The 16,982-nt window shown below is 38.1% G+C and overlaps 1 protein-coding gene across 2 annotated transcripts; it reads left to right on the top strand.

Annotated features, from left to right (window-relative positions):
- Positions 1–5,052: 5,052 nt before the first annotated feature.
- On the top strand, positions 5,053–16,260 carry LOC106859147 (tubulin alpha-3 chain). 2 transcript variants are annotated; one of them, XM_088171165.1, is made up of 5 exons: positions 5,053–5,205; positions 13,717–13,939; positions 14,464–14,612; positions 14,941–15,621; positions 15,852–16,260. In XM_088171165.1, exons 1-5 carry the CDS (start codon positions 5,179–5,181, stop codon positions 16,146–16,148), a joined length of 1,377 nt encoding a protein of 458 aa, XP_088027291.1. In that variant the 5' UTR covers positions 5,053–5,178; the 3' UTR covers positions 16,149–16,260. The 2 variants fall into 2 exon arrangements, with proteins under 2 accessions (XP_088027291.1, XP_014741675.1); XM_014886189.2 differs by lacking the exon at positions 5,053–5,205 and adding an exon at positions 12,162–12,353.
- Positions 16,261–16,982: the final 722 nt, after the last annotated feature.

The raw sequence follows: 16,982 nt of genomic DNA, 5'->3' as shown, positions 1-16,982 counted from the left end.
TTTTTATCCCTTGCAATAGCATCACTTGATACATCAAGAAGTTTTCTGCACTAATCTGAAGGTACTCAAAACAGCACTATACTCTAAACATCATTATTCAGAACAATCACAGCCCTGCTTAGATTGCAACTCAAATACTGGAACTTCACTTGTCATTATGAAGCTTGTAATCTAAGGTAAGGTGTTCCTTAAATGGTGACAACTCAGAGCAACTCTTAAAAGCTTAAGAAGCATTTTATCCACATACATCTTTATTTTATGTATAGGGTAAAAAAAAAAAAAAAAAAGAAACAAAAAACCCCAAACAAGCAAACAAAATCCAACCAAAACCAGAATGATAGACTACTAACTCAATCTTTGGAGTTAAAAATAATTCTAAAAGCTTACTTCCAGAACACACTGTTCAAACTCCATGAAAGAGAATGCCAAAAGCCAAAGACCACTTACAGATCATTAAAAAGCAGAAAAGAGCCCAAGCAGCCAGAAGACCAAGGTGTTTAAATACTTCTTACTGAACAATTCCATCAAATCAAACTTTGCTCAGCTTTTACCTCTTTTCTCTGAGATAAATTAATGGCTTTCTTGGGAGAGATCATAAAGCTTAGTACTACCTTCAGTAAGTTATATGTGGCTTTGGAACATGGAAAGCATAATCTAATAGACAAAAAAAATACTAATAATTATTTTCAGTTGTTTTCATAATCACAAGCCATTTTGCAAAATGTCAGTATATTTTTACGTAAGTAATGATGTAGCTTGACTAGCCATAGAATTGGTTCTCATGCCTGTGAAAGTTTTACTTGAGAAATGTCATAACAAAAAAAAAAGGCCAAATCCCCCCTTCATAATTGCAAATTATTTTTCCAGCTTATCTCTAGATATCAAAATCTGAACCAGAAAAACCCAAAGAAAGTTCAACTTACATAAACTCTATGCAAAAAAAAAAAAAAACAAGTCAAAAAGCAAACAAACAAAAAACACCAACCCAAAAAATCCCACTCAAAACCCAACTTCAATCAGCTTTAGCTCTGTCTCCTTGTTCTTTTTCATCTTTCCAGTGACAATCAGATACTGGGGTTCATGCTGTCTTCCATTATTCGTGTCCTTGTAATTCTTTCTCTAACAGACTTGAAGTATGCCTCTCTCCACAGCTAAGGTGCTGGCTCTCCAAAAACTGCATCAGTTTTGTTAGTTTGCTTGTTTTTAATTCCTTCCTCGCTCCTTTCATTAGCTCACTTTCTCCAAATAACAGACATATTCCCTCTATTTCTCAGTCCTTTTCCATTTTTGCAATCCATCTATGTTTGCAATTCATCTTATAATCAGCTGGCCACTATTCTTAGACATAAGAGGTGAAAGTCTTTACAAGCTTTACAGACTCCATTTCTCTGCTGCCAACTACACTTCCCAAATCTAAAGAGGACCTAGATATAGCAATCTCTGCCTCAAATTCGAAGTTTGAGCATCACAGTGAAGGGAACAGAACGTTAGGTAAACACATATCAGAAGACAAACACATATCAGAAGACGAGAAGCAAATGGAAAGAAAGGAACATAAATATTCAACTAATATTCAACCAAGATTCTTCAGTGCTCTTTTTTACTCCGTGGTACATGAACAGGTGTAGTTTACCAAATTCTTCCTCCATAAGTCAAGCAGCATGTAGATCAGCATTCCATGAAGACATATATATGGGAGTGAAAAACACATCATTTTTCTACTACAAGAGGAAAGCTGTACAGGAAAACTGTTAGAAAGCTGGCAGCTATAAAATAATTTGTTTGTTTTAATTTATTTTGCAAGGATTAACTCGTTCACTGACACGAGTGGATTAGATTCTACTTTGCATATAGCACGGTCTTATTGTTCAAAGTGTCTATTGAAATTACTAGATAGCATGCTGTCAATACATGCCTATGATTCCAGCATTTTATCAAAAAACCCCTTTACTTTTACAAAAATCATTGGAGTTCTGATAAGTAAAATATTAAAAGAAAGTGTTTCACAAATTTAAGTACTTACTTTTTACTAACTCCTGGGAAGTAATTATCAGAGGAACTCCCTCCTTCACTTGTGTACTATTCAGAAATAGTAAAAAAATACTTTAAAATTTTGAATTAAATACCATCTTTGGACATAGCCTGCAAAAACAAGAATTCTTTACAAAGTGTCACTGACCACCTTTTCCCCCAATCAATCCAGATGATTTGTTTGTACACCAGGCAATACTAAGATAGAAACATGGAATTAATTCATTTATAGAGGGTTTCATCTGAAGGAGAAAGCACATTATTTATTACCTTTTATTACCTTTTCACCTCTAAAATGACATTAAACACTTGCAGGTTAGAATGCATGAATGCACATTTTGGTTTTGAGGGGGTTTTTTTGTGCTCTTAAAAATTCTACTAATAAGCAAACTTTTGAAGAAATGAACACTGGAAAATTTTCAGGAGTTTATGTGCTTCTAAATTAACATTTTAGGAGAAAATTAGTTTTTATAATTTCTTTGAAGCATTTCTATTTTGAGCATGCACAAAGACAGCAAAACTGAAAATTAGCGTGGGACATGTAACTTGAAGAGAAGTATTATCCAAAATGTTAAATATGTTATTTATGTAAAATACCACAGGATCAAGCTACAAATCAATCAGAGCCTTAATTTCGATAAATGTTTTTTGGTTTATTTCACTTGCTGAAGGCTTTTTGGTAGCAAAGGCTCCTGCTGCAAGTTCCCTCTTCTTGTTCTGAATTTTCAATGTATTTTCTTCTACTGAATCCTTCACCATGAAACAAAATACAAAAGAAGAAAAAAAGAAGAAAACAAAAACTAGAAATCCCCACCCAAAACACTGAAACGAAGATGATATTTTTCTCTAAATAAAAGTTAAGGGTGAGAAGTTTAGGTATTCTGGAAAAATGCTAGGGAGCTGAGTGTCCTAACTACAGTTACATTATTTAGGTATTACAGAGGAAAGGGTTATAAAGCAGTTGGAGGAAAAGGTGAAAAAAAACCCCTAATATATATCTCTTCTTTGCTACCTTTATTAGAGAACCTAGCTTGAATTTTCTATGTAATATTTTTGTGATGGAATATTAATGAGCCAGGCTAGCTGCTCTTCCACAGCTAAACAAGCTGCTATGACAATGACAAAAGTGTTCTACATACCTTCAAGATAATGAATTGTCATAGCCAGGAAAACCAACAGCTATACTACGCCATTTGAGTCACTCCAAATAGCTCAATTTTATAGCTCCAATAGCTCAAACATTTTATTTCTAATATTAAAATCTTACAATCCAAAGCACACTTCAACAGTCACTCCACAGTTTAGTTTTACTGATGACACTGATGGCACAATTATTTTAAAATACTGTAAAGCTTCTCGGAAAATAATTATTTATTCATTACCAGAAAATTGTTGGGATCATCTTTCACCTCACCTTAGTAATAACAGCATTATGCTTCCAACGCAGCACGCAACACCTGTCAAAATTGGTCTTGTGCAGTGGGATTCCAACCTATTAGTAGCAGCAATGAACAAGTTAAATAACCTCCCTTCAAAACACAGTAGTACGTATATGGCATCACAAAGCAGATGTTGTACCATTACATTTGAACAAATATTGCCTGCAGATGAATTACTCCCTGCCTAAATTCTACTCTTTAAGTATCTCATTATAAAGAAAGCTGTGGGAACTTCTAGTTATATGTTCATAACAAGCAGAAGCTTCAAGTAAATGCTTTAAAAACAGAATTTGTCAGGAGTCTAGGAGACATCAAAACAATCCTGTTACTTTAATTCTGAAACAAATACTGCATATAGTAACTGCCTCAGTACCTGATGGCAAAATCTAAATCAGCTGGATGCAGGCAGTTACTTAACAGTAAACTGAACTGTTAAGAAAACCCATGCTTTAATTAGTATGTACTATAATCACCATGTTAGGCAAACAAGAAATTTTGCTGAACACAAAGAGACAGTGTATCTGTTACTACTTATACTTTGGATGTAACATGTAAATGTAAGGATCTGTGAAATGCCAAGTCTGTGTTCTGCATTTTTCCAGCAGTTTTATCTATCTAGAAATACAGTACTACTAGTTCTCAGAGAATAGATACTTAAATCTACATCAACTGTAATAATGTTCTGTCTCTGATAAGCAAGTCTCCTGCAATGGGCTCACCTTGTCACATCACCCATATGCTGCCAGTTGTCTTAAGAATCCTCCTTAATGACTTCGTTTAGATTCTAAGAACCTCTGATGCCTATGCACACTCAGAGACATCAAGCTGCAAGATAAAAGCGTCTTAAATCCTATTATTGCTGCTAATGTACTTCAAGGAATGCTAATGCATGAATGAATCTCATTCAGCACTGATTATTCAAAAGTGAGATCATAAAGGATCATGTGGGCCCACTGCTCCTCCATCAAACACAAGCAGTCAACCACTGCCACCTGGGATGATGACCATCACAGGATGGCTACCAGCAGGATGAGAAGATGCTCTTCAGTGGTGCATAAAAGCAGCAATTATATTTGGCCCTGGGTGGTTAGGTATACTTACAGACTGTAGATGACTTGGTGTTAGCAATGCTTAACTTATTTTCTTACAACTGCTTGCCACAACATGATGAATTCACTATACCTCATTCATTATCTTAACAGAAAATTAAAATTCTCTTGAAGTTTCCACAAATATTCAGAGAATTGTTGGAAAAAAAAAAAGGCAGCAGTCAGATTTCGATGGCATTATGGTAGTGTAGGTCCCCCCTTCCAACTGAATGGATCAATGCAGTCCATACACAGACAATATTTGTGAAGACACATTGCAATTAATGAAAAAATTATTTCATGGCAACTTCTCCATACTCTTAACTCATACTTAATTTCTTTCATTTATTAAATAAATAGCTTTTATCTTCATATTGTTACTATAACTGAACTGATGTCCAAGCTAGTACTTTTTCTTTACTATTGGTGGTGACAGATGCCCAAGTCCAAAGTTAAACTATTGCTTTAATTTACTCTGTTTCTTTCAAATGCAGATTTCAGTTTCCAACTGCCAAAAAAACACTTGGGAATTACAGCAGAGGAGTGAACGGGGGAAGGCAGGAAGTGAATAGAAAACCCTTACTCTGGCATAGCGACACAACACATGAACCAATTTTGCTATGAATATCATTTTGCTATCAATAAAGGTAATTTACATTTTTATTCCTTACAAGTAATTTTGCATTTCTGAGTGCTTTAATTAAAGGAAAAAAACCTTCCCAAATGTAGGTATTGACAGTCTCCCATGACCACAAAAGGTAACCTCAGACTAATGTCTTAATTTATAAATAAATTCTCTGTAATAACAGAAGAGACTAGAGCAGACAAGCACTGCATTAAATATACACTGTTCCTTGAATTCCACTTTATGGCTTTTGAAGTTCATAAACAAATATAAAACCTCATTCAAAATTATCAGAAAAAAAGAGAGAGATGAAGAACAGACAGATAGCACATGCTACACTCTAAGTTGTCATACCGTTAGTAGTACTACTAGCATATAAATGGACAGCACAAAAATATCGTGTTAAGACAAGAAGATGCTTAGGGAAACAAATGAAGAAAAGTCCTATTTGCCTTTTAAACAGATATCCATCAGTGTCATTCTTTTCCAGACGGGCTTTCCTTCTGCCTCTTAGGAAAACACCAAAGAAGCTTCACCTAGATTAGGCCCTATCATTATGAACAACCCATTACTCACAGGATCCATTAAAAACACTAGGAAAGCTGCTGTCACATTTAATCCAACTCCACCCATTTTCACAGACAAAAGCATTATAGTTCAGGACCCTGCTTGGTTGCTTTGGAAACAACAAACTGCTTTCATTCTTTTCTTCTGTGCCACTGACCCATCCAAACCAGTAAAGGCAAACCCTGACTCTCTAAAGAGAAAGGAAAAATGTTCAATTTAACAATCAATTTTTAGTGACAACAGGAAATAAATACACTAAAATCCTGACCTCTGCTTTGAAATGTGTATTTAAAATTCTGTTTTCTTTGAGAGATCTTTCTAAAATACCACAGAAGCACATGATTATTAAAAATAACATCAGTTCTACTTCCTTCAACTGTTTCCATCAGTGACAAGAAAGTTGTGACTTGAGAAACAACCAGACATTTAGCAGCTGGACTCATCCCTCTGCAGTTCTACTAAAGCATGCATAAGAGTGTTTATCTGAAATCAAATAAAGTATTTATCTGAAATGAAAAGAACTTATTCTGACTTGGCTAGAGTCCATTCCTACAGATGGGTTTGATAAAGTTCACATCAATTGAGAGAAATCACTGTTCAGTAATAACTTTTAAATGAACTAATCTTGAATTCTGTGGGTAAGCTTCCTTCTAATTTCCATGGGAAAATAAGGGTTCAGCATTTTTAATAGTCACAAACTACAGGGTGATTGAGAGTGCTTTGGGAAGGAGTATTCACAATCCATTTTCCAGACATACTTCATATTGTCAAAAGTCTGCAAATCCCCTATCTCCAGGGTATATGGAAAATAGGAACAAAATACTGGAACTTCAGAGAATAAGGCTTGAGCAATGGCCAGCCCCAAGGCAAGTGATCTACCATAGGCTTCCCGAGGAGCACTGGGGCAGATGGGGTATGCAAGACCCTTGGCTAAGTATGACAAGGGATAAGGAGGCACTAGAAGCTCTCTTGGAACCAACATGAGAACAAAAGGAGCAAGGAATTGTATTTGAGGCAGAACACTGCTAGTTTTCTCAATAAGGTTTAGCTATGATGACGTAAAGAACCACTTACTAGAGAATGAAAGTAACTGCACCAGTTAAAAAAAAAAAAAAGAAAAGAATAAAAATCTTGATTTACTCTAGAGCATAATGTCTGAAATTAATTCTTAGGTGTCGACAAAAATATTTTTAGGGAATAAATTTGTAACCAGCATTTGAAAGAACAATTTCTTTATGAAAAGTTAAAAACTTAATGTTTCAGAAAAGCAACCTCAAAATGAAAAATCAAAGTATGAGCAGGAAAATACAAATTCTGGTAGCAAATGAGAGTGAGGCAAAGAAAAATGATATGGCAGGCCTTGAGAAACAAGTCAACAAAGTAAAATAACAATATTGCAATGTTTCTTCTGACAAGTGTAGTATTGAACATATGCCCATTTAGTTTTCCCCTCTAGAGCAGAATATATATTGTTTAAATAAGATTTAAGAAAGAAGGATTTATTTAGATTTTGTTTCCAAAAGTAAATGAATATTTGAATAAATTTCAGTGGATATAAAACTGCTCTATCTTCAGAAACTGAAACAAAAGGCAAAGCTCTTTACAGGAAGGTTTATTGAATTAATGCACATCTATGTCCTGGACAATGACCAGCATCAAATTACAACTGGTGTTCCTTTTCTCTTGTTTCCCTGCTGCAAAATTTATTTGTGGTGTGATTTTAGTATTCATTTTCTTCTGTGCCGGCTAGACATGCTGGACAGGCTTCTGAATAATAACTTGAGGTATGTTTTCCATATAATATCTCATCCATATAATATGTTCAGTATATGTACACAATTATAGAGTATGCTCTACAAAACCATAATGAAAGCTAACTTTTGAGCTAGATGTCCACTCCTGATCATGCTTCTTTCCATTACTGGAGTCTATTTCCTCTTCTAGGGGACCATTCCACCAAGTTGTCTACTTGAAGCTCATTCCTACAGAGAGGGTATTTGACTGTGCAAAAGCCCAAACAATATTAAAAGAAACTTATTAAATCCGATTATTTATAGTGAATGATAAATACCACCTTTATGAAGTACCTTTTATGTTGATGTTCATGTAATAAAATCCTCAGGGATTCATTCTTGTAAATACACTTTGTCATTTCTGATGTGACAGTCAAAATATTTTATTTACAAGAATATTAACATGACATAAACACTGCACATTTTTTAAATATCCAGCCTTCCTTAAAAGTGAAGTGGTCTTCTTTCTGAGCATATTTATACAGAAATAAGTAGCTCAAGGTTTTAAAGCAAGGATATATTTTGGCTATGAGAGTAAGATTATTTAAAATATGCAAAAAATAAACCATCTTTCAAAGACAATATCTTTCTTAGTTACAAACAAAAGGATGACCTTTTACCCTTTTTCTTCAAAGCCTGCACAGAAATAATAGCAGTCTGATGAAATATGCTTTGTCAGGACCAGACACGGGATATCTTCTCTTTTTCCCCAATAGACACATGAAATGAGACATAATTTAACACCAAAAGCATTTTTCTCTGAAGTACATTCTAGATAAAGCAAAATTTTTACAATAGCACTTTCATAGGACTACTGAGAAAGTTTAGTAATAGACTGTGTGCACTGTACAAATGGACAACTTTGTGAAGCAAAAATGACAGACATGAAAAACTTTTGCCTATCAGAGCAAGCCTTTAAAATTAGCTAACTCTGTTTATATAGAAATCTGCCATGGAACCAAGGCACCTTTAGAGAGGTTACAAAGCAGACCTCATAAAGCACATGAACTCTGGGGGCTGCTAATCTGGAATGAATCGCTAGCCAATTAAAGAGACTGGCAGTCATAAGTCTGATACATTAATTTATGGCAGCAATAAAGATATCCTTCCAAGAGACAGAGTCTTTAACATAAACAAATTTGAAATATCAGTTTTCCAAATTTAGCGAATGAATGACCCGTTTCTGATTTGGCAGCAAATCAAAAATCCTCCAGTGACAAGACAAAATAAATGAATTCTATTAAATCTGAAAAAAGTTTTCTGGGAAAAAAAAAAAATCAGTGCTTATAAAGACTTTTTAAAATAAAAAGCTCACATCTTTCTGCATCCCTTCTCCACTTCAGTACTGTAATTATAAACAACACACAAAAGACAGCTGAACATCAACACATGAACAGCCAACACAGATACTGAAGACTTATGGTAAAAGCATATGAAAATGACAAAAAAAGTCTCACAATGAACAGCTAGAAGAAGAAAAAAGTGTTTGACTGCATATCTGGCAAGTTTTTATAAGAGTGCAGTTGATAAACAAAGACATTCGATTACTATAGAGATCTTAGAGCTTTATTGTGGCTTCTGCACAGGACCTTTACTTACTTGCACAAGTCTAAATTTAGTCTCAGCAGAAGACTGAAATGAAAGTGATATTAACTCTCAAGCTGTTAACTACCAAGAAGTTTTTCCAATTTTGGTAAAAGCTTTTAGGTTAACATTAGAAAGATTAAATGATTTCCAATTTTGTAATAGCATGAGAGACCAAACTTTTCACTCAGCAGTTTTGTGTTTGCAGCTTCACATCTCATTTCTCACTGGTGCTGTCATTTGTATTAATAATGGAAACCATTATCTTGCCTAGAAGAATTCTGCTTGAACCCAAGCTGTTTTGGGGAGAGAGTATGCAGTTTGTTGGTCTCCTTTGTTTTCAAGGTGATACCTAGAATACTTTCCCATGTTATTACTAGGAGAGAATTGCATTGTAGCCATTCAGGCACAGAAACTACCCAGCTCAGATGCAGTATAGTACAAATACCTATCATATGCAAATAGTGAATTTCTCAACTTCGGGATTTAGATGCATGCCAGAATTTTGTCTAAAAGCTGCAAAAACTTCCTTGGCAATTGATTGAAATCATGAATCATTTTGAAGGTAAGAAAGCTTATTCATTCACTGTTTTAGAAACTTATGGTAGTTCAAAAGTTATATACTGCTTTACAGCCAAGTAGTATATAATAATGATAATTCCAACACATCATAAGCCAGTTTATTTCTCTGCATGTTAAAAGCACCAGAAGGTTCAGTAGGGGCACTGACTGCTACAGACACATCAAAAACCTCTTCACTGGAAAAAGGCCTCTGCAAGTGCTTTATCCTTCACTAGTTTTCCTCCAATTTCTCATAAACTCTATAGAGTGGGACAGCTGCATCAGAATTCTGTGTATGTGACAATGGAAAATTGTCAGTCCAGAAGGCAGGCAGACCATTCTTCCCACCTCTGTCCTCTTAGGCTGACTGACTGTGCACCAGCAGGGACTAACCTGTAACCTGTCCCTGCTTGTTCCTAACAAAGAACACCCCCCCGTTTCTGCTAATGTTTGCAGCTCTGTTCTGGCTGAGGGGGAGTCAGAACAACTCCCAAGAGTAAGTGCAGCAGCACTGGATACAGATGGTGAGACTACCATGCCATTATATTGTCATAGAAGGAAAAGGGCAAACAAAAAGTATATCTTAGAAGCACACAAGAAAAATAAATAGTATGTTTTTAAAAAGAGTAATCCAAGTATACTCATCCACAAGCTTTTTCTGGATAGAGTCCAGAGAAGGGACATAAAGATGGCCCTTTAGCAAAACAGCTATTTCACCGTCAAAGTTTATCAGCTTGAAAATAGGAGGGTAGACATGATTTTAATTCAACAGTCAACTTCCAATACACAGCTTTGGTCTCTTTTAAGCACAATAATATATATGTGCATCACATCACATACAAGCAGTGAAAAGGCACCCAGCCATATGGAGGCATACACTGCTGCACACTTTTACCCCAGGGAAAAAGTAAGGTAAGAACTACAGAACAAGCTTTTTAAAATACTGATGGACCTTACCACTGTTCAATTTGACAGCTACTCTCTCCATAGACTGACTTCAGGCCAGTAGTTTTTACAGGCCAGATGATAACTAGGTTTACACTCTTCATGATTTAAATGAACAATAGCTAGATGGCCGCCTGGTGATAGCAGTTCATCACTTTCAAATAGCTATTATAATTACTTTTAGCCATAGAACAACCAACGTGTATATATCTGAGGACTTCAAAAACACGTGTGCACAGTGTGTTATCACAGGACAAGTTGGTGATTCCAAGCAAACTGTGCATTCTTCATCTGAACCAGAGCTCAGAACCAACTTAATTTTACTTAGTAATGTCTCACACAATTCTTCAGGAGTTTTGTCATTTGCAAATACAGAAACATACTTAAAACCAGAGATTTCCATACAGGAAACATTCTGATCTCTCATGCTTCAAAACAGTTCCATTGATCAAAATGCAATCAGAACAGTTGCTGCACCATAAGGATATAGTCTACAATACAAGAAAACACAAACTGCCCCATACTACAGAAAATTCTGGCCTAACATTTCAAAATATATTAAGAGTAATCCTACCTGGAAAAATGGTAATTAGAACTTAAAGTACCTCAACTGTATGTTCAGTGATAAGTATGTATGCAACACAATGCCTAATAGGAATAAGCACTTTTCACGTGCCAGCTGTACAAGTAGCAACAATAGTGTGGATGTTACACTATTTATAGTTAAGATTGCTTTAGATTTTAAGTAAAGAAATTCAAGTTATACTTAGTTAATAATAAAGCTCTAAATAATTATTGAACAATTTTCAAATAATTTTTCCATCCTGTATTCTTCAGGAAAATAAACAACAAACTTCTAAAAAAGTTTCTGACCATATCTTATTGGTCTTCTGGTATCCTGAAAAATCAACAAGGGTGTCCTCCTTGTTGTCTCACAAAAACTGTAAATAACACTAATGTTCAAAGGGGTGAAGATGTTATATTTTGACCTATTTCTTTGGAATACTGTAGTATTCTTATACTTCGAGAGCAATAAATTTCTTTATTTGGCACTTTGACATTCTCAGTAACATTTCATTCTGAGCATGTAAGCAAAAAGGCACCTGTCTCCTTCCCCTTCCTCAGCTGGTTTGAGGAGTTAATCACACAATTTCCGGAAGTCCCAAAGTGAATCTACCTAGTCAAAAGCAGGGAATGGAAAGTGCTCACTACTCATAGAGTGGTACTGTAATTACAATACCACTCCAATTTTGTATTTCTATCAAATAAATCTCCCTTGGGAAAGCAGATCGGTATCCTCTTACTATCAGGAGAGCCTACAGGAAGCAGTACTTCCATATCACCATGAGCAGTCACGTTTCCATAGGAAAGCAGTTCGGCCCTGCGGCACACACGGCTCACAGCGCGAGCCCGCTCACGGCCGTTTCCCGCCTCGAGAGCACCGGGCGCGCACGCCCCGCCCCGCCCCGGGCTGCTCAGGCCCCGCCCCCGGGCACGCCCCTGCCTTGGGGCAGTCTTCCCCCTCGCCGGAGAAGAACGCCCTCGGCCAATCAGAGGCTTTCCCTCGCGCCCAGTCCGCGCGGGTAATGGCCAATGGGGAGCCAGTACCTGAGGCGACGGTTTCTCGAAGCGGTTAACGGTCGGCAGTTGGTGCTGGTCGGTTGCGGCGGCGGGCGTCTTGTGGCACAGTCGGAGTTCGTCACCTTAGCGAGGCACCATGGTGGGAGACGGGATCCTTGTGGTTGCGGGGGGAGAAAGGGCGTTTGGGAGATGGGATCCTTGTGGTTGCGGGGGGAGAAAGGGCGTTTGGGAGATGGGATCCTTGTGGTTGCGGGGGGAGAAAGGGCGTTTGGGACCGCTTCTATTGTGGCTCTTCAGGGGAATTCATGACTGCACATGTTGCGGCAGGACTCTCAGGCAGTCTCTGCATGAAGTCCCCGCGGTAGCTGTAACGCAGAAGGGTTGGGGAGAAGGAGAGAAACTAGTGTGAAAGTTTATTAACTTTAGGGCAGGCGAGGCGTAGAAACATGCCGATAGCTAGCAAAACGAGATATGTGCAAGGGAAGTCTGTTCGGAGCAGGCACCTCCTGCGCGAAGAGGCGAGGGACGAACTGAAACCTCTATCCAGACAGCGGGACAGAGCAGAGTGGCCGCCGGCCGGATCTATGTGCTGCTTTTGGGCTGCCTTGGCGCGTGAAGCCGCAGAGGGCACAGCGCGTGCTCGAGGGACGGGGCGGGTGGCGCGCGCCGGGAGCCGCTCCCTGGGCGTAGCCAATCAGAGGAGGGGGTGTGGCCGGCGGCCGTGACGGGCCCGGCGGGAGGCGCGAGTCTCGTGGCGGAGCTGCGGGGGTGGAGCGGAGACCGGAATTGGCTGAAGCTGCCAAGGAAACGGGAAAGAGCAATCCAGACGTCTTGCTTTTTTGTTTTCCACCTCTGTTTTTTTCTAAATACACTAACAATAAAATAGAAAAGCAGCGTATTTCCATGTCAGGTGTAAGGCAGTTGAGGTATTGGGAGATTAAACATACATGACACAGTTGCTTAGAATCAAAGGAGCTAGCTTAAAGGAGGCACATGACATTTCATTTGGATTCTAAAATGATTTCACATAGGAATATGTATGAAAAAAATATGTACTAATTGGTAGGGCCTAGATATTGGTATGCTTATTATAAAGGAAAAGGTACTGAATGGTCCTGTGCAGGAAAGATTCCTGCAACAGTTACCCAGTACCTGGTCTGGAAACAAGAAATTGGGGGGATATTATATAAAGAGGTCTTCCAAAAACTAAAAAAAGGTGAAAAAGAGACTAGGCTGAATATTAATATATGCACAGCATTTTAAGGGATAATGAATTTGTATTCACCCATACAGATTATGTTGTCTTTAGGATCTTCCAATATTCACAAAGTCAGTGCAGGTCAGCAAAGGTGAGTAGTGTCTTGCCAGCAGCAGACAACTTGTTCTCTTAAATTGTCACTTAAGAGCAACCAGAGAATATTGCAGCAGAGAAGGATCATAGAAAGTACAGCCCATGGGCAGGTAGCTCCATGTCTCATTATCATTCTCTTTTTACTTTTCAGCGTGAATGCATATCCATCCATGTTGGCCAGGCTGGTGTTCAGATTGGCAATGCATGTTGGGAATTGTATTGTCTTGAACATGGGATCCAGCCTGATGGTCAAGTGCCTAGTGATAATACTATGGGACGTGGAGATGATTCATTTAACACTTTCTTCAGTGAGACGGGAGCTGGTAAACATGTTCCGAGAGCAGTGTTTGTAGACCTAGAGCCAACAGTAGTTGGTATGTACCCAACATTGAAGATTTTAAATGAAAAAGTGAGGATCCTTTATGGATTCCCTGCTGTCTTTTTTTGTTTAGAACACTATGGATTTAAAAACATGTGTCTGGATGCTGTTTTGACATTTGCAGTTATTGGTATTTGAAAGAAATTAAATAATGGTATACAGGTAACAATATCTGGAAAACAAGAGAACTTTTTTATGGTCTGGATCATCTTTCCAGACCACTGCACTGCATACAGAGTTTCGTTTGAGTTGTCCAGTATCATGTCTGTACCTGTAATGTAGTTTTCTGAGTGATCTCTGAGTTCCTTGAGTATAAAAACTGCTTTGTGTGTGCCTGATGTTTACCCTGAGTCAAGGGGGCAGAAGTTGTGCCAACTTACTAGACTAGTCAGACAAGCTGCATGTAGTCAGAGATGCTGTCTGCACTATTTTGACACGTTTGCTCCATGTGTAGTCGCTAGGCAACACACACAGAACTGATCAAATTTATGATGTGATATTTTGGGGGTTTTTTTGTAGATGAAGTACGTACAGGTACGTATAGGCAGTTATTCCATCCTGAGCAGCTCATTACTGGGAAAGAAGATGCAGCTAATAATTATGCCAGAGGCCATTATACCATTGGAAAAGAGATTGTTGATCTAGTGCTAGACCGCATTCGCAAACTGGTAAGGATTCCTGCTGCAAGTTAGTATTTAAAATAATTGATACAGTTCTACAGCTAGCTATATTGATCGTTTGCTGGTTTTTCTTTAAGAATTGTACATAGTTAATTGTTCAAAACAAAAGAAACCTTTCATTTCCTGGCCTGCCCGGTACCCCCCTTTTAAAAATTCAACCAATTAAATCAGGACCTTTTAAGAACATTTTTTTTCAATAATAACAATGTAAAACTAGCAAACCTATGACAGAAATGCTTTTGAATGATTATTTTAATATTTATTGATGGTTTTGGATAATTTTTTTTTTCTCCCATTTTTTTCCACCTCATTATAGGCTGATCTGTGCACAGGGCTGCAAGGCTTCCTTATCTTTCATAGTTTTGGAGGAGGCACTGGTTCAGGGTTTGCATCGCTACTCATGGAAAGGCTATCTGTTGACTATGGCAAGAAATCTAAACTGGAATTTGCAATTTATCCAGCACCACAAGTTTCCACTGCTGTAGTGGAACCCTACAACTCAATTCTAACTACCCACACAACATTAGAGCATTCAGACTGTGCCTTTATGGTCGATAATGAAGCCATTTATGACATATGTCGTCGTAACCTGGACATCGGCCGTCCTACTTATACCAATTTGAACCGATTAATTGGGCAAATTGTTTCATCCATCACAGCCTCACTGCGTTTTGATGGAGCCCTCAATGTAGATCTGACAGAATTTCAAACTAACCTGGTTCCATACCCACGAATCCATTTCCCCTTGGTAACATACGCCCCTATCATCTCTGCTGAAAAAGCATATCATGAGCAGTTATCTGTGGCTGAAATTACCCATGCTTGCTTTGAACCAGCCAACCAGATGGTCAAATGCGACCCTCGCCATGGCAAGTACATGGCCTGCTGCATGTTATACAGAGGTGATGTTGTGCCCAAAGATGTCAATGCAGCCATTGCCACTATCAAGACTAAACGTACCATTCAGTTTGTGGATTGGTGCCCAACTGGATTCAAGGTATGTAGCCTTTTAAGTGCTCAACACCTAAATGATTAGGAATTGTGTAGTCTTCAGAGGTGACAGTCATGCTACAATGTTGTATTGTGCCTGTTAAATACTTTGATAAAGTGCAAAATAACTCTAAGCTGTTTTATTTATTTGTAATCATGGTGATTTTTGATTGTTAAAAGAAATTAGTCTTTAAGCCTTAGCAATCCTAAGTAAAGTTCACATTTGTTTTCTTGAAGGTGGGCATTAACTACCAGCCTCCAACTGTGGTGCCAGGTGCTGATCTTGCCAAGGTGCAACGGGCTGTGTGCATGCTGAGTAACACAACTGCTATTGCAGAAGCATGGGCTCGGCTTGACCACAAATTTGATCTCATGTACACTAAGCGTGCCTTTGTGCATTGGTATGTTGGGGAGGGGATGGAGGAAGGAGAATTTTCTGAAGCCCGGGAAGACCTGGCTGCCCTTGAGAAGGATTATGAAGAAGTTGGCCTAGACTCAGTTGAAGCAGAGGCTGAAGAAGGAGATGAATATTGAGAAAACTAAAGCCTGGAAAAATCTATTTACAAAAAAAAAAAAAATAAAAACAAACTGCAGAACCCTGTTTGTTAGCTTTCAAATGTGCTTCCAAATAAAGTTCCAAAGATTATACTGCGGGTTTTGGGGTTTTTTTTTTTCTTTTTTTTTTCCTTTTTCACTATTAATATGTGTATTCATGAAGGAAGGACAATTTGAGATTGTAGGTTTCGGTAGCGGATCTGTTACCTGCTTTAAGAGTGCATAGTAATTTTAGCCTTCCTACATTAGCATAGTAAAAAAACCCAAAAACTCATAACCTTTACTAGTATGGTCACATGAATAGAGCTTTAGAGACACATGGAAGGAGCTCTATCCTAGGACACTTGGCTTGTGTAAAAAGTGCTGACCCAGCTGGTTAGAGCATGAGGCTAACACCACCAAAGTTGTGGTTTCAATTCCCACATAGGCCCTTCAGCTAAGAGTCATCCTTGTTGGTCCCTTCCAACTGGGAATATTCTGTGAAATAGCTAGGCTTTTGTTTAGGGAGTTTGGTGGTTTGGGTGTGATTTTTTTGTTGTTGTTGGTTATTAAGAAAGATTTCCTATATTTAAATACAAAAAAGTCTGTTTTTCACACGGAGAGGCTGAAAGAACCCAGGTTTCAGTAGCCTAATGCATTAGGCACACTCCTGCCGGCGGTAGCGGCTCCAAGCCGGGGCACAGTGAAAGCTGCGCCGCACATAAACCACCGACCAAACATTCGTCAGCAAGGTCTTCAATTTATGAGCCACCGTTGCCAGTCCGTCTCACACTCCTCAAGGATCACTTCCAGTTTCTCTTCGCACTCGAGAGT

This window comes from Sturnus vulgaris, chromosome 10, assembly GCF_052056855.1.
Source record: "Sturnus vulgaris isolate bStuVul1 chromosome 10, bStuVul1.hap1, whole genome shotgun sequence".
Lineage (NCBI taxonomy): Eukaryota > Metazoa > Chordata > Aves > Passeriformes > Sturnidae > Sturnus > Sturnus vulgaris.
The sequence above is the reverse complement of the archived record's forward strand: the minus strand, read 5'-3'. Positions and strand labels throughout refer to the sequence as shown.